The sequence below is a fragment of the Brassica napus genome, chromosome C9 (genome assembly GCF_020379485.1).
Source record: "Brassica napus cultivar Da-Ae chromosome C9, Da-Ae, whole genome shotgun sequence".
NCBI lineage: Eukaryota > Viridiplantae > Streptophyta > Magnoliopsida > Brassicales > Brassicaceae > Brassica > Brassica napus.
This window is the reverse complement of record NC_063452.1, coordinates 56,312,378-56,334,374: the sequence shown is the minus strand read 5'-3', so window position 1 is coordinate 56,334,374 and position 21,997 is coordinate 56,312,378. Positions and strand designations below refer to the sequence as shown.

The 21,997-nt window shown below is 37.6% G+C and overlaps 2 protein-coding genes across 2 annotated transcripts; one reads left to right on the top strand and one right to left on the bottom strand.

Annotated features, from left to right (window-relative positions):
• Positions 1 to 8,003: 8,003 nt before the first annotated feature.
• Positions 8,004 to 10,375, top strand: LOC106426167 (transcription factor MYB56-like). Its single transcript, XM_013866880.3, has 3 exons — positions 8,004 to 8,651; positions 8,948 to 9,409; positions 10,025 to 10,375. Exons 1-3 carry the CDS (start codon positions 8,300 to 8,302, stop codon positions 10,183 to 10,185), a joined length of 975 nt encoding a protein of 324 aa, XP_013722334.2. The 5' UTR covers positions 8,004 to 8,299; the 3' UTR covers positions 10,186 to 10,375.
• A 1,254-nt stretch (positions 10,376 to 11,629) lies between these two features.
• LOC106426169 (WUSCHEL-related homeobox 12) lies at positions 11,630 to 13,638 on the bottom strand. Its single transcript, XM_013866882.3, has 3 exons — positions 12,890 to 13,638; positions 12,645 to 12,817; positions 11,630 to 11,783 (listed from the first exon to the last, which is right to left on the bottom strand). The coding sequence occupies exons 1-3, from the start codon at positions 13,521 to 13,523 to the stop codon at positions 11,766 to 11,768; spliced, it is 825 nt and encodes a 274-aa protein (XP_013722336.1). The 5' UTR covers positions 13,524 to 13,638; the 3' UTR covers positions 11,630 to 11,765.
• Positions 13,639 to 21,997: the final 8,359 nt, after the last annotated feature.

Below are 21,997 nucleotides of genomic sequence, written 5' to 3'. Positions count from 1 at the left end.
GCGTGGTTGATGAAGAAGGACAAGATGAGGCTGCACAAGCCATTCCAGATGATTCACAACCCCATCAGCTACTCCCATCAGACTCCAGCCAGTACAAGCTGCAAGAGCTTCCACCGAACGCCACTTCGCGCCAGCAACAACATTGGAGAGATCAGAGCATAAAGACAAACAACGACATGCTACACAAGATCTGGGCTGCCATTTCACGTATCAGGCCGTGTCGTTGCCAAAAGGATGATGTAGTTCATCGGGACAACTCTCCATCCAGCTCTGGTTCGGGTTCGAGTGGTACACACAGGGTAAGAAAGAGGTCCAAGAGACCCAACGATGCAGGAACATCTGGAGCAGGAGACGAGGAGTAGGAGCTATCACCGGCTATTTTATTTTCTTTTCTATTCTAACGTTTTATGGTCTTATTTTCTGTTAATTTTGAACTGAGTTTTTTTTTAGGTTTCTTAATTATGAGTTCGTATTTCTTTTACATGGTTTCTTTGTTTTATTTGGTTGTGTTTTGTGTAGCTTTTAATTCGTATTCAGCTTTGCCTTGCTAGATAAACCAAATAACTATTATCCGAGGAAAGAGGTTATATCAAGTGTTCCTCGGAATTTCCTCGGTATTTCTTAAAAAAAAAAAAAAAGTTCAATGGTAGTCTGTTTCCGAGTCATCATCACCAGATGAATCTGAATCTGGATCTTGGTGAAACTCTCCAATCACTGGTTCATCCTCTACGTGAACGACGGCTTCCTCTCCAAAGTCGGTTAAATCGACTACAAGGCCAACTCCAGCTAAATCTTCTGCTGCACTACAGTTGCCGGATGTGCTTGGTTGTAGTGGGTCTTCCAGCTCAGAACTTCCCTGAACTCGGCCTCTCGGGTTGAGTCTTGTAACAGTAACCCATGGATCATCTCTGTTCCTTACCCGGGGGTACTTGATATAACAAACCTGTAACATTTAGAAAAATTATAAATTAATACACATGATGATGAATCATTCTGAATAATTAACATTTAATTACCTGATCGGCCTGGGAAGCAAGAATGAAAGGATCATAATATTGCAGCTTTCGCCTCGAATTTACTGATGTAACACCAAATGCATCTGTTCTCACACCTCGATCTGGGGTGTTGTCGTGCCAATCACAATAGAAAACAGTACAGCGCAATCCAACCATGCCCAAATACTTGATTTCCAAAATCTCATGTATGTGTCCGTAGTATACATCATCTCCTGATGCAGAACAAACGCCAGCATCATAAGTCGTACTCGAACGTCTCCTCTTCTGAGTTGTGAATGCATATCCTCGAGTACAAAATCTCGGATATGACTTCACAACAAAGTTTGGTCCAACGACCATCTCACGTATCCAATCGTCAAATGTTTCACCTCTGGCCAAACCAGCAGACACCTATTAATAGCACATATATATATATTATATCAATAAATGTGAATTAGTATAAATATGTGATAAAATATATTTTAATTTGTTTAAAGCACTCACATAAGTAAACATCCATCCAGTAAATTCTCTCTGCTTCATTTCTTCTAGTTCGTCCTCTGTGGCGTATCTATACTCGAACCGCTTTTCTGCCATGAAAATCCTGTATATGATGACAATAATGTAATTAATTAAGATTTAAATTTCAACTTGTTAAAATAAAAATTTGTAAGCTCATTTATTTACCTCTCATATTGAAGAACGTCTTCGCAGTTGGTGAGCAAATATGTTTGCAAATGACTGCGCTCCTGCTCAGTAAGTCGACGGTCCTTTGGTTTTCCGCTAAGTCGTCCAACGTCTGTGAAAATGTCTGGAACCGTAACATGATATGTTGCCCGTTCGCCTCTATCATCATGCCGAGCAGGTCTTCTGTTTTTGGTCTGAACTTCTGCTGGAAAGTAGTACTCGGCAAAGTTTGAAGTTTCTTCATTGATCATCTGTGCGACTATAGAACCTTCCACCCTACTTAAATTTTTCACCATCTTCTTCAAATGGAACATATACCGCTCATACAGATACATCCATCTATACTGCACAGGACCACCAAGTTCCAATTCTCTTGCCAGGTGAATAACAAGATGCTCCATAACATCAAAAAATGAGGGAGGAAATATCTTCTCAAGGTTGCACTGAATCACGGCTATGTTAGTCTTCAAATTTTCAATACCTTCAAGAGTCACTGATCTCGTGCATAAATCGCGGAAGAAACCACTTATCCCTGCAATTGCTTCATGAACATTTCGTGGTAATAGTTCCTTGAAGGCGAACGGAAGGAGGCGCTGCATCATTACATGGCAATCGTGGCTTTTCAAGCCAGTAAACTTTCCTTCCTTTCTGTCGATACAGTTACGCAAATTTGATGCGTAACCGTCTGGAAATTCCACATCGTTTGAAATCCAATCAAAGAACGCATCTTTCCCGCTGCATCAAGTCGGTATATGGGAAAAGGAGCCCTACCATTCTCATCAACATGAAGTTCTGAACGAGCACATATATCGACTAAATCCAGTCTTGACTTCAAATTATCCTTTGTTTTACCTTGAACATTAAGGATCGTGTTCATGAGATTGTCAAAAAAGTTCTTCTCAATATGCATGACATCTAAATTATGCCTTAGCAGATGATCCTCCCAGTATGGCAGATCCCAGAAAATACTTTTTTTGTGCCAGTTATGTAGTTCTCCAACAGCATCTACCGGAAAACGCTCATGTCCACCGACTTCTGGCGTCCTTTCTGCACCAAAATCTCTTAGTTGTATCTTCAAATCTTTCCCACAAATTTCCGGAGGTGGACTGTCAAACACCCTCTTGTTCTTCGTAAACAAATTCCTACTCCTACGATATGGATGATCAGGTGGTAGGAATCTCCTGTGACAGTCAAACCAACACGTTTTCCTTCCGTGCTTTAGTTGGAAAGCATCAGTGTTATCTTGACAATATGGACATGATAGCCTTCCATGCGTTGTCCATCCAGACAACATACCATATGCTGGAAAATCACTTATTGTCCACATTAGTACTGCCCGCATTTGAAAGTTTTCTTTACACGAAACATCGTATGTTTCAGCACCTTGAGCCCATAGTTGTTGCAACTCATATATTAGTGGCTGAAGAAACACATCAAGTGATCTCTTAGGATGCTCTGGTCCGGGAACGAGAATCGAGAGAAACAAAAACTCTCGTCGCAAGCACAAGTTTGGGGGGAGGTTGTATGGTGTAAGAATGACGGGCCATAGAGAATACTGTCTTCCACTCTTGCCAAACGGACTGAAACCATCAGTACATAATCCAAGGTAGACATTTCTTCTCTCATACGCAAAGTCGGGATACTTTGATTGGAAATGCTTCCACGCTTTTGCATCTGAAGGATGTCTGATCTCACCATCTGTTGAGTGCTCCGCATGCCATCTCATTGGTTGCGCTGTGCGTTCAGACAGATACAACCTCTGCAACCTTTCCGTCAAAGGTAAATACCACATCCTTTTATATGGCACTGGAACTCTTCCACTCGTATCTTTATAACGAGGCTTTCCACAAAATTTGCATGTAACCCGCTGTTCATCCGCCCTCCAATAAATCATGCAGTTGTCGCTGCATACATCTATTACCTGATACGATAAACCAAGACCAGCTACGAGTTTCTGAACCTCGTAGTATGAACCAGGAGCTACATTATCCTCGGGTAGAATACCTTTTACAAAATCAGCAATCGCATCCACACAGTCTTCAGCCAAATTATAATCTGTTTTAATGCCCATCAATCTTGTAGCAGATGATAAAGCTGAATGACCATCTCTGCAACCTTCGTACAATGGTTGCTTTCCAGCATCCAACATATCATAAAATCTCCTAGCTTCTGCATTGGGTAAATCTTCCCCTCTAAAATGATCATTTACCATCTGCTCAGTACCTACACCATAATCTACATCCGTTCTAATTGGTTCTTCTAATCTAACCGCTGGCTGAGGTTCACTAGTACTACCATGTTCATAATCAGTTTCCCCATGATGATACCAAATTTTGTAACTTCGTGTAAACCCACTCAAATATAGATGAGTCCAAACATCCCACTCTTTAATAACCTTTCTATTTTTACAATTAGAGCAAGGACATCTTAACATACCTGTTTTTGCTTCCGGTTGTCGGTGAACTAACCCCATGAATTCAGTTATACCTCGTTGGTATTCTTCCGTAAGCAATCTCGTGTTCGGATCCAAATGAGGTCGATCGATCCAAGAACGAAAATAATTTGAAGAAGACATATTTTTTATGAATCAAATTCGTGTGTAAATAGAGTAAGAGGGAGGATGAAGATATGAAGTGAATGAAGAGGAAGAGGAGTGCTTGTATTTATAGTTTAAATCCTGCGGACATACCGAGGAAATTCCGACGGAATTCCGACGGACAAAACTAGTTCGTCGGAATTTCCTCGGAATTTTGTAAAATCCTCCAACGGTTCTCCAACGGCTATAATATTTCCTCGGAATTCATCGGTTTTTTCCGAGGAACACAGTTGTCCGTCGGAATTTCCTCGGAATATTCCGACGGACTGTAGTTTCCTCGGAATTCCGTCGGTATATTCCGAGGAAATCCAATTTTGTTTTTCCTCGGAATTTCCTCGGAAATTCCTCGGTATATTCTGAGGATTTCATTTTCCGTCGGAATGTCCGTCAGAATATCGCTGTTTTCTTGTAGTGGCGGTTGCGCGATCAAAATCTAGTTAGATTTAAAATATAAGTTAAGGTAAAAGAATAAAAGATATAAAGCATCAATGATTCAAAGGTAGTAAAACGGAGATAATAATAGTAGCGTTATTTTCGACTTGGAAATTATTGCGAGTTAAGAATTGGGTGTGGTTAGTTGCCGATCACTGCCGTCAACTTTTGACTAATGCTTATTTTGATTAATACTTTTGCAGTTTTGCTTACATCAAACTATTTTCATTGGATTAACTAAACTTGTTATTTGGATCCATATGGACTAACATATTAGTGGGTGCGTGGACAATTAACTGCCTTGATAATGACAACTTCCAATCTAGTCCGTAAGGTATAAAACCACAATAATTCCCCCAAAATGTATTAAATCATAATAAATTACAGTGTACAACTGATGTGATATGTTCGTTATATACATCATACAAATGCAATGAACCCGCTAACAACTTTGACATGATGTATAATTAAATTCTATACATATAAAGAGACTTTATGTCATTACATCATGCATGTGATAAAGCCCTGAATTCCTCAAATTAGTTAAAGTGTCCACTTTTAAACTAATCAAGAAACTTTCTTTAAATGAATGAAAGTAGTGTGTGGCTTATCTCATGATTACCGAAATTTTATTATCTTAGTATTTGGAGTATCGATTTTTCCTCCTCTCTCCACCTTTTGTTTTGTGATTCCATAGTTGTTAAAAATCTTATCCAAAAAAGGACAAAAAAATATAAGTCCCTTGACAAAATTGCACAAGTGAGAATGGTAGAAAAACAATATGATCATATATATTCTGACCGACAATAATATCGACGATGAACAAAGCTGAATCTGAGAATAACCGTATGAAATATTTGTTTTGGTTCCCAAAAATTTTAGAGGGCTTATGCCTTCAAAATTATAGAAAAATTAATAAATTTCTTAAGAAATGCTTATAGCCTTAAAAATCTCAAATTTGATCCAAACCATCAAAACCACTAACCATTTTGAACTTTTTTGTTGATGTGCAGGATCACATATATAAAGTTTAAACTTAGTATGCAAAGAGAACACTGATTGATTGCAAACAAATATATCGACCACTTTATCAAATAACAAACTTAGTCCGAGATTCTGACGGATCCACAAACTAACTAGAGAACCAATCAATCATATTCCACGTCCAGAAAAATAAGCTATACTTCTAAGTCTAACCCCTAAAAGAAAGTTGATAACATCTGATAAAACAAAACCCCATACTAAACAAAATTTTCATATTATCTATAAATATTCAAGATTAAACAAGAATCGATTACGCCCCTTTTTGTAAACTGTTGATAGATAAATTTTACATTTCAACAAGTAAAAAGAGATAAAACAAGAATTACAGTTCCATACATTTCATGGTCGTTGGAAAAAGTTATCCCATGGTCGAAAGTTCCAGTTTGTAAAATGTCATTAAAGAATTATTATGCAAGATTTTTTTCCAAAAAAAAAGAATTATTATGCAAGACAACAAATAAAAAATAAGAGGAAATGGTCCATAACGGTTCGAGCATATTTTCTTTAAAACCCGGAAACGGAAATACGAGATGACGGGACATGTGTTAGGTAGCAAAACGATCCGCTCGTGTTCATCATATCGTCATTCCACGCCGGTACACGACTTTTTTTCTTTGTCGTCAGCAGAAGATTTCAAAATTATAATGAAACCGTTCCCATAAACAAAACTCACATAAAACAAGACACTATTAAATAATCTTTTGGGTACTTTTCTTTGGTTTCTAACGTTTCTTTTCGTTGTATTATATTTATTGTTGTGTGCGTTTTCTGTTGAAATTAATTCCAAGTTCGACTTCAGTTACATTTTGTTAACCCCTCCATTTTGTAAAAGACGAAAAAACTTTTGCATTCTAATGTGTGACCATTCAATTGATCTAATACATAAGGATATCATGTTTTACATCATTTTTTTTTGTGCACACATGTTTTACTTCAATTAAACTTCAATATTTAAGAAGAACAACATAGTCCATATCATTGAACAATAACAGTCTTTTTTTTTTGTAACTTAACAATAACAGTCTTAAACAGAGTTGGTATTGCTTTTAGGTTTTCCAGTAATTATTGTCGCACAACATAGTTTGAGCTCACTGGATAAGTAGAGAAGTGTGTTTGAGTGCACTGAATATATAAGGAAAATGTATTCATCTAAAACGGCTTCGCGCCCTTTGTTCAATAGATTCTCGAAGTACTTAAAACTAGTTGTTGAGCTACTCACGAAGTTGATTAAAAAAAAGCTACTCACGATTACTTTATAGTAAACACCTAGGGCATCTGCATCGCTAGAGACACTTAAAGTCTCTTAAAAAAAAACGCACCAATTGCGGATCGCCACGTGTCGGTGGGTCCGCAAACAGTGCAAAAAACACACAGCACACGTTTTTTATTGTGCACACTTTGTATACCGTTTTTACTGAAATCATGGGCCTCCCCCTTAGAGACGCGCATGAGACTTGCGATGAAGATGGCCTTATATGCTCGTAAATATATGTCTATACACACACACATTCGCATACGTTAAACTGAGAAAAGCAATTACTTTATAATCTCCCTTTAAGATCTTTTCTTGCTTTGTGTCCGAAACAGACAAAAGTTGATTCTGTTGTTTTTATCCCATAATTAACTCCCACCCACACGTTAGTACGTGCACACGTGCAATATATCAATGTGTGTATAGTAGTGCCATACGAGCGTTTCAAAACTGTTTTTTGGAGTTTCCAAGACTGTTGAGTCTGTGGGGGCTACAGGCATCGAACCCTCCAAACGCACGAGCGGGTCTCGTTTTGCATGCAGCATCACCACACGTACCCACCGACTTTCCAAACCCTTACTTTTGCACGTGTGGAGAGAGATAGAGTGAACTCAAACCAAAAGTATCACATTATTCGAAATTTTCTCCAAGTAGAAATTGCAACCTGAAGAAGAACGTTAGCATAAATCTTCTAATACATGTAAAGAAGAAGAAAAAAAATTACGAGCAGCTCATATAAAATAGTGATGAGAAATTATCATACTCTTAAAAAAAAAAGAAATTATCATATATACTTTGATCCTTTCTACAACCGATTCTTTTTTTCTACAACCGATTTTTCAAGACCATTAACGACTAAAAGTATTAGTTCAAATGATAAAGCATACGTAACTATATAAAACGATTGGAATGAAATTATCAACATCTGTAAATAAAAAGATTATAGTTAAAAATATATTTGACACTGATATGTGATAGAAAAAAAATCCATAGAACTTTTTGATATGTAAATAAACCAGCTAACAATAAAAATTTCAAGTAAATTGAATAACAACTCATCATCAGATTTTTATAATATTATTTATATATGTGAATATATGGTGTGAAACTAATCCTATATATATAGTAGCTTGTGAATACATGTCAGTCAAATTCATACATAAATCCATAAAAAATTAGAGAATCTCATTTTCCTCTTCCACCATATAAACAGTGGAAAGCCATTCAAGTGCTCTCCCCTCTCTTATTCCTGGCTTCTTCCTCTAATCTCTAGCCTCAGAAAGAAAGAACAAAATGAATCCAAATCTCCTTAAGAACAATCTTACAGGTAATTATACCATCAATGACTCTGGAAGATTCGAAGTAAGAAACAACTTCAGATCTCCACCACACTCGCACCCCAACTTCTCTCTCGCAAGAAAACATCTTCACAACAAATCAGTCTCAGTCTTGGAGTCAGGAGATGAACATGAGAAAGAGAGAGGTGGAAATGGTTTGAAAAGAAGAGGTAAAAATGGAATAAATTCCAAACTATGCTCAAGAGGACACTGGAGACCAACAGAAGATGCTAAACTCAAGGAGCTTGTTGCCCAGTTTGGCCCCCAAAACTGGAACGTGATTGCTCACCACCTTCTTGGTAGATCAGGTACTTTTATTTATCTTTTTTATTAAAATTTCGTTTATGTTTTTATCCTTTTAACTAAGAGAAAATAATTAAATTTTTAAAAATTAAATTTTCTTTTTTTCACAAATAAGTATTTTCTCCATTTGACCAAAAAGAGGAGATTTTCTCTAAAATTAATGCCTACTAAGTAAAACGTATACATTTTTATATATATATAGTGGAAAAGATATGTATTCAATCATACACATCAGTGACATATTTGACAGTAACTAATTAATATTTTTAAATGGAAATTAATGTTGCGTCTTTGATTTTAGGCAAGAGTTGTAGATTGAGATGGTTTAACCAACTTGATCCAAGAATTAACAAGAGAGCATTCACCGAGGAAGAAGAGTCTAGGCTTTTAGCTGTTCACCAAGCCTATGGCAACAAGTGGGCTTTGATCTCACGTCTCTTCCCGGGTCGGACAGATAACGCCGTCAAGAACCATTGGCACGTCATCATGTCTCGACGGACTAGAGAGAGTCAACGACAACGTCAAATGCAGACTCCTCAGGCACCGTCAGGAAACGCTGAAATAGTCTCTTCCTCGTCCAGCTATAATCACGGTGAGTTATTCGGTACGGTCGCGAATGGTGCTGTCGTCAACGGAGAAGATGATGACGGCGATGATGAAGATGCTTCGGCTGTCTCTACTTGTACGACGGAGCTATCTCTCACTCCACCCTCTTCAACTCACCAGGCTCGCTTCTTGAATTACGATAGTACCCTTGTCCCAGGTAAGAATTTATGCATTTGTTTGCTTGTTTTATTATTTTTATTATGTAGCTAGTACTTTGTCTCTTTTTAGAAAGAAATGATATTCGTGACATTCTTAAGATATGATTAGTATAGAAACTTGGAATGTTTTTCCCTTTCTTCCCTGGTTTTCCTTGAAAAGCGTTTTCGTGAATCTAGTTAATTATAGTGATTTAGGTCAGTGCTTGGTCGAGATCATATTTAAAATTTACTGGAGTTTACCGTTGATCAAGATCGGCATATACATAATACATTACTCGTTGAAACCACCTACGTACTTATTTTAGCTAGAATTATGTTAGAATCAAGCCTTGTTAAGATGTTTTTAAAATGTTCAAAGCACATTAAACGATGATTTTGGCATACATGTTATATAACCGACGAGGAGTAACCACTTCTGATAATGTCATCCCTTTTCATATATATGGCAATAATTACAAATTTGAATGACGAGAGAGAAAGAAACAGTGTTTTACATCGTAATAGTACATACAGGTATTATTTATATAAAGAGTTGTAGTACAATGTCACGGTACTATTTCAATACAACAAAATTTCACGTGGGGCTAAAATAATTATATTGATAATCTTTGCAGGTAAAGATGGTCAGTGTGTGCAGAGAGCAGAAGTAAATGGCAGATATAGTAAAAAGATGGACCATCAAAATCACCACACAATCACAGTCAGTGAAGAAAGGAAAGTGGAGATGCAGAGTGGCTTTTACTTCTTTGATTTTCTTGGAGTTGGAGCTTCTTGATTAATTAATTATATGGAGAGTTATTCCATGTCCATAAGAAACTTTCTAGAGTTCCTAGACAAAAATATTTATCATTTAATATAATTTAGTTATATAATTAAAACTTAGTCTTATAATAAGAATTGAACCGATAAGAAGAGATGAGAGTGTTCGTAGAGCACATACAATGGTGAGTCACTCATCCAAATTTCTCAGCATTTAAAAAAGATATAAATAGAAAAAAGAAGAAAGAGAAGAGAAACAAGAAGTGAGAGAAGTGAATCGTCTCTTTATCTAGAAACGTTGCAAAAGCTGCAAGAGACGTTTTGGTGTGTTGTCGTGCAGTGACTGGTTGAGTTATCTTTAAATAGGCTCCAACTGGAATGGATGTTTTTGGAATAAAAACTTCCGGAATGCTTAATTCCTATGCATTCCAAAAATTGTTCACCATTTACAAAATAAAAATGGAAAGTTTATTCCATTCAATTCCAAAACATTCCATATTATTCCAAATAAAATTTTAACTATCATTTGAAAAATCATTCCAAATCAAAAATGTTCATGAACAAATGGAATGCTGATTCCATTCCACAAAATTCCATAAATAATGATTCCTATCATTCCATATATTCTTTGTCACCAGTTACACCCTTAAAGTTTATTTGTTTTATCAACTGATGTCGTTATTATAGTATGAGAGACCACGAGGAAGAGCTTCTCTTGTTGCTGATGCTCTTAAAATCTCAAAAATTTAGTTCCAAAATAAGAATTGAACCAATAAGAAGAGATGAGTGTTTTATAAATCTCAATTACTCGGCTTGGGTCGGGTCGGGCCCATAGTGTCCGTTCAACTCCTTATAGGAGCCATATACTTTAGTTGGGACCTAAGAATTCAAAAGAGACCAATATACAGTCGTAAAACAAAGGGCCTAATAAAGCCCACACTGAAGTGGCCTTAATAAAAAATTTCTCCCAAATAGAAAAACTAGCTAGCGGTCAATGACGCTTAACTAGTGTATTTGGTATTACTAAGTGTTATTCATATATACCTTGACACTCTTTTTTCTATTTTTCTTATAATACCTTGACACTCTTATTCGTAGAGGTTTATTTAAATGTTCACTTGGATATATTAATTTTGACATATCTTACCAAACCAAAGAGATTTTATTTTGTATACGCTTAGGAAACGTTTTAAATTCATCCTCCTGATGAGTATAAGAAAATAAGCATTGATCGAGAAGGATATATCCAAGTTCGAAATTCCTAAACACCCTTCACCCAATGGTTAAATAAGTTAATACCAGCTTGTATATACTAAGATTCATTTTATAGATTGACGTTAGTTAAAAGCTAATTAATCTTTAGTTTAACTTGGACATTTTACAAAGTAGATCTCCAATTAAGATTTTTTGCTTGTTTTGTTAGTCAAGGTTTGCGTTCGGCCGAGCAAGAATCGACAAGAAAACAAAATATCTGACGAGTCCAACATATATATTAATCTACATTTATACACGGTGGACGCAAAATCAATACAAGTAAAAACAAAATAATCGACCGTATATGTTGCAACTTGCAAGTTGCAACACAAGCTAGCCAGTTCATGTCTGTCTTGGTACCTGTCGATGATAAAACGAAATCAAATAAACAAATATTTAAAATTAATTTTTGTTAAATAAAATATCTATAATTTTAATCGTGTTAGTTAAATTAATTGATGACAAATATCGAAAAACCCTAACAAGGAATGATTAAAACATTTTATATTTCTAGAAAGTGTTCACATCGTCTATTTATTTGACCAAGAGAGAATATAATTTCCCGAGGTCTCTTTTGCCGATGAACTCACTAAAATACTTAATATTCTACCAAAATACTCACAAGTCACATTTATTGGTTCATGTTCTTTAGCTATATATTTTTTTTTGAACAACAGCTATATTCTTTATCTATGAAAAATAAATACACACTTGTTTTGAAACCATGTACTTTTACAATTTTATAATATATTTATATTATTTTCTGTGTTAACCTACAATTGTATATATACTTATATGTGTGTACATGAGCTGACATCGATTTCACCTTAGTTAAATATATAAAAGAACTTCAGTTACAGATATTAATTTCTACAAAAATATGATATTCAGTTAACCGACAATCATCAAATTGAGATATATTTAACTATATTTTCTGCAGAAACTTTTATGCTCCAGCTAGTTACAGAGTGAAATGGGTCCTTGAGATTAATTTAGCAGACATTTAGGACTTGACCAAAATTAGGTTTCAGCGCATCTTCTACACATTGTGTCTTAGTAGTTTATAGGAAAAAACAGATTATCTCGTAACTAACAGAAAAAGGATTCACACAGACGAACACAAAAAGGTCTGAAAATCATTAATCAATATATTTATTAATACTTTTGTTAATAGTTTATGTATAAATCATATATAGATAAGAATAAACTAAATTTAGTTACCAGGAAATAAGATTGGCCATGTTGTAAAGAAATCAAGAAGCCAAACTCATCAGTAGGAAGAGGAAGACCAGAGGAATGAAGTAACACCAAATCTTCCCCGAACATTGCTTTCATGTCTATTGCTCCATTCGTTACTTCCGTAGGAACTCCGTTTATGAACACCGTCATTAACCCTTTTATCCATTTTTAACAAAATTCAAAAAGATAAGAACAACAAAAAAGAGCCATGCAAATGAATGATTCACCTTGTTGGTAGTGGATGTTGGAGTTCTGATCAGATGGGCTTGGAATTGATGCATCATTTGAGCTGTGCTGGGGATGATGAAAATGATGATGATCAGATTCATGGCCATACATTGTGAAGAGATCAGCCATGCTATTGTTGCTTTCACATCCACCATTTGTTGAGGAAGAAGAGAGGCCGAGTAGAAATGAAGAGACTTGAGATGAAGACTCGTTAAAAAGGTAATTAGCTGACGAGTTGCTACAACTTCCAAATCCCAAATCAATCTCGTTGTTGCTATAAGGATGATGCATGCTCATGGTAGTCATGTGCTGGGGGTCTTCGACTCCTCTGGTGGCGATGGCTGCAGCATTGGCGGCTTGAAGTTGCCGCTGTCTCCGGCGAGATCGTGACCGCCGGTTTTGAAACCAGTAGAAGACGTTTGCGTCTCCCACTGCACCAAATTTTTCTAGCATCTTTCTTATCCTTACCGTTTCATCTTTTGGTGGGTTAACAATACCACTGTTGAAGATGGATTCGAGTATCAAGATTTGCTCCGGTTTAGGTGACCAACGTGTCCGGACCGGTTCCGTAGAGTTCGATGTGGCGGAGGGAGAACGACCTTGCCTACTTTGTGGTGATCCTTCTTGATCCATATTTACTTCAAAGACTTTTTTTTCTTTCTCGTGTTTCTTTGGATTATGGTATTAAGAAAAAAAGGAGATTCTGTGGTGACTTGTGGGAGTTCTTTGTAATGAATTTATAGGAGAAATTTTCTGGTTTCTCAATAAACTTATTTTTTGTTTTAACTTACATATTAAGTTACACTACTGTAGTGTTCAGTGTTCTCAATTAAATATAATAATTTTGTATATAAGTACGGTCGATTTGTTAACACGTGTTCCAAGAGGCAGACGAATTTATATAAACTGGGCTTGCATATATTTGATGATATACCAAGCAATAGCTAGGAATGATCTCACCGTTTATTGAACCAACTCACAATCAAAACTGCGTTTTCCGCAATTTTGAATTTCTAAAGATTATTTTACTTGTGTTCTTGATTCACAATAATCACCAAAGCAAATGATATGCAACCCAGTTTATAAAATTCTTTTACTTGTGTTCTTGATTATATTCTACCTCATATTTTTTACCAAAACTAAGTCATGTTTTTTTTACCAAAATTACATCATGGATGTTATAATCTACTAACTGGTTTGCCCATCGTTGATGTGAAATCTAATGAGAAAATTATACATATAGTTTATCAATCGTGATTAGAATCTGGGTTTTTTTGCAAGATTGACTCGAAAATTAAAGTAAAACCTAAAATTAACTTATATTTTTCTTGGATTTTTCTTTTATTCTATTCACCCCACAAGTTCATATTATTCACGAAAATGCTATTAGTTTTTTTTTCTTTTTTTTTCGAAAATGACATTTTTACTCTCTCAACCTCATCATCTTCAAGTATTTACAAGATTGCAATTACAATTAATACACCAACCACCATGAACAACCAATTTGAAGCTCTTAATGCACCTCAAATCGATTTACACTCTCTCTCTTTCTCACTTGTTATGAACTAAAAACAACTTCTCTTTCACTTTGCCTCCATATTCATCCAAAAAACTCAAGCTTTTGATTCAAATTTTTTTTATGGTTGATAGAGCCATTCAAACATACTATTCTTGGTGAGTTACTTTCGTTTGAAGTTATGGGTGGTTGGAGAAGACTCTGTGTGCTAAGGAAGTCATCTCACTAGTTTAAAGTATAAAATTTGAATTTTTTTACAGATCTGTTCGCGTAGAAGACTTACCCGTAAGTAGTCTGGCTGTAGAAGACTTACGGGTAAGTCTTCTGGTAAAACGGACGACTTGTAAGTCGTTATCTTTGTTTGTTAAAAAAAAGTCTAGAGAATACCCTAGACGACTTACTGGTAAAACTATCTTTGTCGTTTTGCATTTGACCGAATTGTGTCAGATATTTGACTTTTCCTGGACGACTTATCAGTAAGTCGTCTCCGGAAAAACAAAAATTTCAATATTTTATTAAAGCTAGACGACTTATATGTAAGTCATCTCAGGTTACTTTTGCAATTGGAAAATAAAACTTAAATATTAACTTTTCCCAGACGACTTACGCGGAAGTCGTCAAGTAAGACGACTTACTTGAAAGTCGTCCGACTTACTTGAAAGTCGTCCAGGATAAACAAAGTCGTCCAGATTTATTTCCTAGATTCTGGTCAAACCTTGCTTATCTCGGACGACTTTCTCGTAAGTCGTCTACCTGGACGACTTTCAAGTAAGTCGTCTGGGTAAAGTTAAATATTTAAGTTTCTTTTTCGAATTGCAAACTAACTTGAGAAGACATACAAATAAGTCATCTAGCTTTAATAAAATATTGAAATTTTTGTTTACCCAGAGACGACTTACTGGTAAGTCGTCCAGGAAAAATCAAATATCTGACACAATTCGGCCAAAAAAACTAACCCGTTTTATCAACAAAACTGGTAAGTCGTCTATAGTTTTTTTTTAACAAACAAAGCAAGACAACTTACAAGTAAGTCGTCCAATTTAAAATTCAATTGCAAAAATGACATGTTTGGATGACTTACTGGTAAGTCTTCCAGACGACTTATTGATATGTCGTCTGCGTCAATGTTTAGTAAACTTTCATTTTCTCTATGTTTACTAATGTGTTTTATTTTGAATTTTTGTAGATGATGCATCAGTTACATGCAGTGTATAGAGAATGGTTGTTGAAAGATTGCCGTTGGGATTTTGTGGTTGATAATGTCAAAGGAGCGAGAATCATTTTTTTGGGGGAAGGTTCGACACATGCTGAACTTCTTGCAATGACTCAAGAAGATTATAACCTGGACATGAGCACATAATCTGTGGAGATAACCTACTCATTACCAGCAGAAATGATGCTGGCTCCAGACACCCATCCTATTCATGTTACAAGTGATAGACAAGTTCGAAACTTGCTCGAGATAACCAAAACGCATGGAGTACGGCTTTGTGTATCAAGCCGTAGCAAGGTGGAAAAGGTTTCAGAGTTCAGGGAAGAAGATGATGAAGCTGATGAAGCTGATGAATGTTTTGAAGATGATGATGATGATTTGGTTGAAGATGAAAATCATGATGGGAGGAGGACGATGGGGAGGAGGATGATGGGGAGGAGGATGCTGATATCTCTATTGTTGCTGAAGTGGACGAGAATGGTGAGGATTACAGTGTTTATGGGAAGGTTGAAGATGAGGATGAGGAATATGATGATATGTGTTTTGAAGATTTCAAAAAGATTGAAGGAGGAAGATCGAATGGTAACATTATCTATGTCAACCAGAGTTTTGTTAGCAAGGATGCACTGCTTTCAGAGCTGCGGTTGACATCAGTGAGGTTTAGGTTCTCCTTCAGAATATACAAGTCAATGAAAACTCTCCTTGTGACAACATGTCCGGTTAGTGGTTGTCAATGGAAGATCAGAGCGAGTGTGAAGCATGGGAAAAACATGTTTTGGGTAACAAAGTATGTGGAAAAATATACATGCTCAGTGGGAGACCAACTCGTTCAGCGGAGACACTGTAATCCGAAGTATGTTGGTAGGCTTTTCATTGATCGTGTTGGAATCATTGATGGGTTGAATCAGCAGCATATCACTAATGCAATGAAGAACATGTTTGGCATGACGCTTGATTACACCACTTCATACAGAGCACTTTTATATGCACAAACATTGGTGAGAGGATCAGCAGAAGATGGGTATTCGCGTCTGCCATCATATCTCGAGCAAATCTTCTTAGCAAATCCCGATTCTATCACGGCTATAGAACTTGATTCTATCAATAGATTTAAGTATCTATTTCTCTCTTTTTGAGCTTCTATCAAAGGTTTTAAGTATCAGAGAAGGGTCATTGTGGTGGATGAGACTCACCTAAGTGGGAAGTATGGAGGTGTTATGTTAGTTGCAGCCGCACAAGATGAGAATTTTCAGATATTTCCATTGTCTTTTGGGATCGTAGATGCTGAAGATGAACCTTCTTGGGAATGGTTTTTCACAAAATTGGCTAGTAATGTATCTAATGAGCAGCCTCTGGTGATAGTCTCCGACCGGCACACGACCATTAAAAGTATGTGTGATAAGGTGTTTCCTTGGGCAACTCGAGGAATATGTTATTATCACCTTCAAGATAACATTGTCAAAAAGTATAAAGGGAAACATCTCTTGTACTTGGTGAAAGGTGCTGCTTATGCTCATACGATTTCAGATTTGACCGGTACATGGGTGAGATACGGAGTGCAAACCCGGACCTTGCAACATATTTGGAGAATACCGACGTCAGCCTATGGTCAAGGGTTTATTGTCAGGGGGACATGTACAACATAAAGACAAGCAACATCGCTGAATTGATTAATTCCGCTCTGAAGCGAGCTAGAGGATTTCCGGTTCAGTTCCTGTTGGAGTTCATAAGGGAGAAGCTAGGAAATTAGTTTTGGAAAAGGAGAGAAGATGCTTTGAGTCTCTCAACTCAACATAGTCGAGGTGTTGAATACTTGCTTGCTGTTCGATCGGAGATAGTGGATACGATGACGGTACAACCAATTGATGGATGGTGATTCTTTGTGAAAGGTGGCAAAATGGATTGTGTGGTTGATTTGGAACATGGAAAGTGTGATTGTGGTGTCTATGCAGTGGAGAAAATACCTTGCTCTCATGCTATAGCTGCTAGAACATCTGCTGGTTTGCATATCTCCACACTTGTATGTCCAGTGTACTCAAAGGATTTTCTGTTTGCAGGATACTCAGAGAATATATATCCTTGTGTTGGACAACAAGTTGAGGAACGCACATGCTTTCCTCCGGATGTAAAGCGTGGTCCGAGAAGACAGAAGAAATCAAGATGGCAATCTTGGTTGGAGCTATCCAGGATGAGAGGACGCAAATCTCGGAAGCAACATATGGTTTATAGATGCTCAAAATGCAAGGAAACTGGCCATACGAAACCACAATGTAAGAAATGACGTGGAAGACCTTCAAGAAAGTCGTCCAGAAGGTCGTCCAGTTAGTCGTCCAGGGTTTTTTCTTCTAGAAGACCTTCAAGTTAGTCGTCCAGTGTGTAGTCTTCCAGAAGACCTTCAAGTAAGTTGTCCAGAAGACCTTAAAGTTAGTCGTCCAGGGTTTTTTCTTCCAGAAGACCTTCAAGTTAGTCATCCAGTGTTTAGTCTTCCAGAAGACCTTCAAGTAAGTCGTCCAGAAGGTCGTCCAGTTAGTCGTCCAGTGTTTAGTCTATGTATTAAAAATTTGTGTTATGAACTTATCTGTGTCAACTTTTTTGTCAAATTGCACTACCAAACAAATTTAAGAAGGTCTTGCCCTTTATATTATCCGAAAGGTTACAAAAGGTCACTGCACAGAAGACTTTCCAGACTACTTATAGGTTACAAAATATGGATCAAGTTCAAATACACACATCAGCCTAATTTATCATACAAATAATCTAACGTAGCTTGTTTATCACCCCTCATACGCACCCAGGTTGGCATCATTGTCCTTATTTTCGAACTCATGTGCGTCATGAAGCTCTTGAAATATATCCACCGCCATCTTATCCCTCATAGTCTTCCCGTTGGGCTTAGCAAAATCTTTTTTACTAAACTTTATCCCAAGAGCATGACATTCAATGTACTTTAGAGAGTACACGCCACAATCACCAGCTCGGGCCGGAGGTATATTGGTCGGTCTCTCATATGTGAATGGCTCCAGGCTGTATTGGGCACGTTGTTCGTCTGAGGAAGCGCACTCAACAAGCAGATAAGAGACCATGTAGAGAAAATGCTCCATTACCACATCGAGTTCTTCTGGGGAGATACTGGAACAAATGATGTCCCAGACAACTATGTGCCTCTTAGGGATCGATATCCACATAGCAATCCAATGAGTGTCGTTGTAGTTCACTGACGCATAGACATTATCAATATCCGTCCCCCAAACCTTGTTCGATTGGCAAAGTGATGGTATAGTGCCTGTATAATAATTCCACGCCCCACCAGGGAGTCTTCTTCCTAAACCGTTCTGATCGGGCTCCGAGTCCTTAAAATCCTTGTAGTTGAATCTCCATTGCTGAGCAAAGAGATGATCAATGAAGCACATTCTCTCGCTCCTGAAATGTTGTGGGTTAGCGTCGTAGCTCTTCCTCAGCACATTAATCCAAGCATCAATATGCTGCATATAAAATAGGGTACAAGTCAGAAGATATCAGACGACTTACTGGTAAGTCGTCTACGGAGAAGACTTACCAGACGACTTACTGGTAAGTCATCTACAAAGAAGACTTATCAGTAAGTCATCTAAGTCATAGCAGAAGACTTACATAGTCCTTCAGCCACTCTAAGGAGGTCCGGAGAATTTGATACCACCAAGTTCTACTTGTACGTGGTTTTTTATCGAGAGGTGTTCTATAATGACTGCAAACACAAAATGTTGAAAATCAATCAGTTTTTGTAGACTAAAGCAAGCTATTATGGGAAAAGCAAACACTTACGGACAAGTTTTCAACCAATCAGCGAGCTCCTTCAACTCCTTCTTGTCAATTGGTACAAAAGGATTATAGCCTGGATAAAGCTTTTTGTTTGGAATGATCACTTTGGCCGTGTTGTTTGCCGCAGAAGGAGATTGCTGTGAGGCAGCAAGTTTCCTTGTTCGATCACTCTTTGCACGGCAAAGTGCCAAAGCAGCATCCCTCTTTTCCAGATATCTAGCATCCTCCTTCTGTAAATCCGAAACAGTGGATTGATTTTGTCCAATAGAACAAGGCTCGGTTCTGGAGCTTTATCTTTCGAGGAACTAGCATCTGCGGGTACATCTGGACCTTTATCCTCCGGCAAGCTCTTCCTTCCCGCGATCGTCCCATTAACACTTTCCTCTGCAATATACAAGATGGGTTTATACAATAATAACCAAAGATCCATTTCAAACAATAATAACCAATGACTTTGTCAAAAGATCCATTTCATACACTATAAACAAAGCACACAAATTCTGACATACAAGAAACAAAGCAAATGCAACTTTTCAGTTCTTATTCTTAAGACTTTGTCTAGTCAATCTCTTGTTGGGAGAGGATTCGTTACTAACCCCGGGTTCGAGCGTCGGTTTAGGTAGAGGGGTAGAGTTTTGAGCTGATGTCCCTTTCCGTTTTGTGGTGATACCAACCTTCTTCTCCACAACTTCCATCCTTTTCGACAGATACTTGATCTCCTTAAGGCACGTCCCAAACCCTTCCCTCATGGCATCAACTATGTCTTTGAACATGGTATTAATATCATCTTTGGTCAACCCACCAACAGTCGTATGAACCTCTTCACTAGCCTATGCAGTTGCCTCTTCACTAGCCACTGCAGCTGCCTCTTCACTAGCCTCTTCACTAGCCTCTTTACGAGCTTTCTTCCGAGGTCTTGAACTGTCTTCCTTCACTACTTTTTTCTTCGTTGGACTCACAACCGCCAACTTTGTATTGACCCAAGTACCAGTGACTTCCCAGCAATCCATGGTCCACTTCCACGGTTTCTTCACAAACATGAGTTTAATTATGTTCTCCGCGGGCGTGTCCTCAACATCAAACTCCCATTTTGGAAACATTTCACCAATGTCCTTCTGAACAAAGTTGATCACCCTAGTCTGCAGTAAATAGAAGATATGAACTTAGATATTTGACGGATTAAGAAAGATGGAAAGAAAAGACTTCGCAGACGACTTATAATTAAGTCATCTGGAAAGTCTTCCAGCTGGACGACTTAGTAGAAGACTTATAATTAAGTAGTCTGGATCGTCTTCCCAGACGACTTAATTATAAGTCTTCTACTAAGTCATCCAGCTGGAAGACTTTCCAAACGACTTAATTATAAGTCTTCTACTAAGTCGTCCAGTTGGAAGACTTATCAGACGACTTAATTATAAGTTTTCTGCGAAGTCATCCAGATTGAAGTAAATACCTGACTGAAGATAGCCTCTTTAAACTGTCTGCGTCCTTTGCGATCCTTGTAAGCCAATATCGGTGGAGACGGATTGTTTGGGAGAGGATTACCATAATTAGCACCCAATTCCAGCAGAGCTGTGTACACCCAGGCCTGGAGAGTTTGCACAAACCCATTAATAGTGTAACAACCCGAAATATCTCTGCCCTTCACAGAGTCCATCAGCACCTTAAACGCGGCTCTCCCCCATGGATAATTCTCAAACCGTTCTAGCTCCATCACTAGCCTTGCCAGACTAACCCGTGTAGGGGTTGAATACTTTTCCCCTTCAATGTATCCAGTGAAGATGGCAAGGTACGCGAGCCACTTGCGATCATCCCGAGACCACCCTTTGCATCTCTCAAATGCTGCTATTATCTCCTGAGTATATGGCCCAGCCTCGACATGAACTCCCAACATCTCCCAGAAAGAAGTCAACCCCTTTGTAACAACACAGTGAGGTTTCTCAAGGTCCTCGATGTACTCGCAATTTAGACCAGTGAGGTTTTCAAACTCTAATAGTGAAAACCTCACAGGTTTTGGACCAACGAGACTCCACAGCTCATACTTCTTCTTTATGTCCAGCTGGAAACCGAGCATGTAGTGAACCAGCCTTGAAGCCCAATCAAATCCCAGCTCTTGGAACTTGATGAAAACTCCCAACTTCGACTCCTTCAACTCTTCATATTCGTCATCATGAAGAGCTTTCTTTAAAGCAATATGCAACGTCCAACAAGTATGATACGAAATGCTATGCACTGCGGGGGGCTCTTCCCCTAATGTATGTATCCTACGGGGGAGTTCAGGTATATCCATTTTTTTTCCTGCAAAACGATCAAAGACAACCATCTCAAAACAATCAAAGACTTATAATTAAGTCAACCATCTCAAAACAATCAAAGACTTATAATTAAGTCGTCTGGCAAGTTTTCCAGCTGAAAGACTTATAATTAAGTCGTCTGCAAATTCTTCCAGTTGGAAGAATTTGCAGACGACTTAATTATAAGTCTTCCAAGACTTCCAGTAGAACATTTTAAAGCCGACCTGAAAATTCGGAGAAGATATATTCGCCTTCGACATAGCGGTTATATATCTGCAAAAATAGA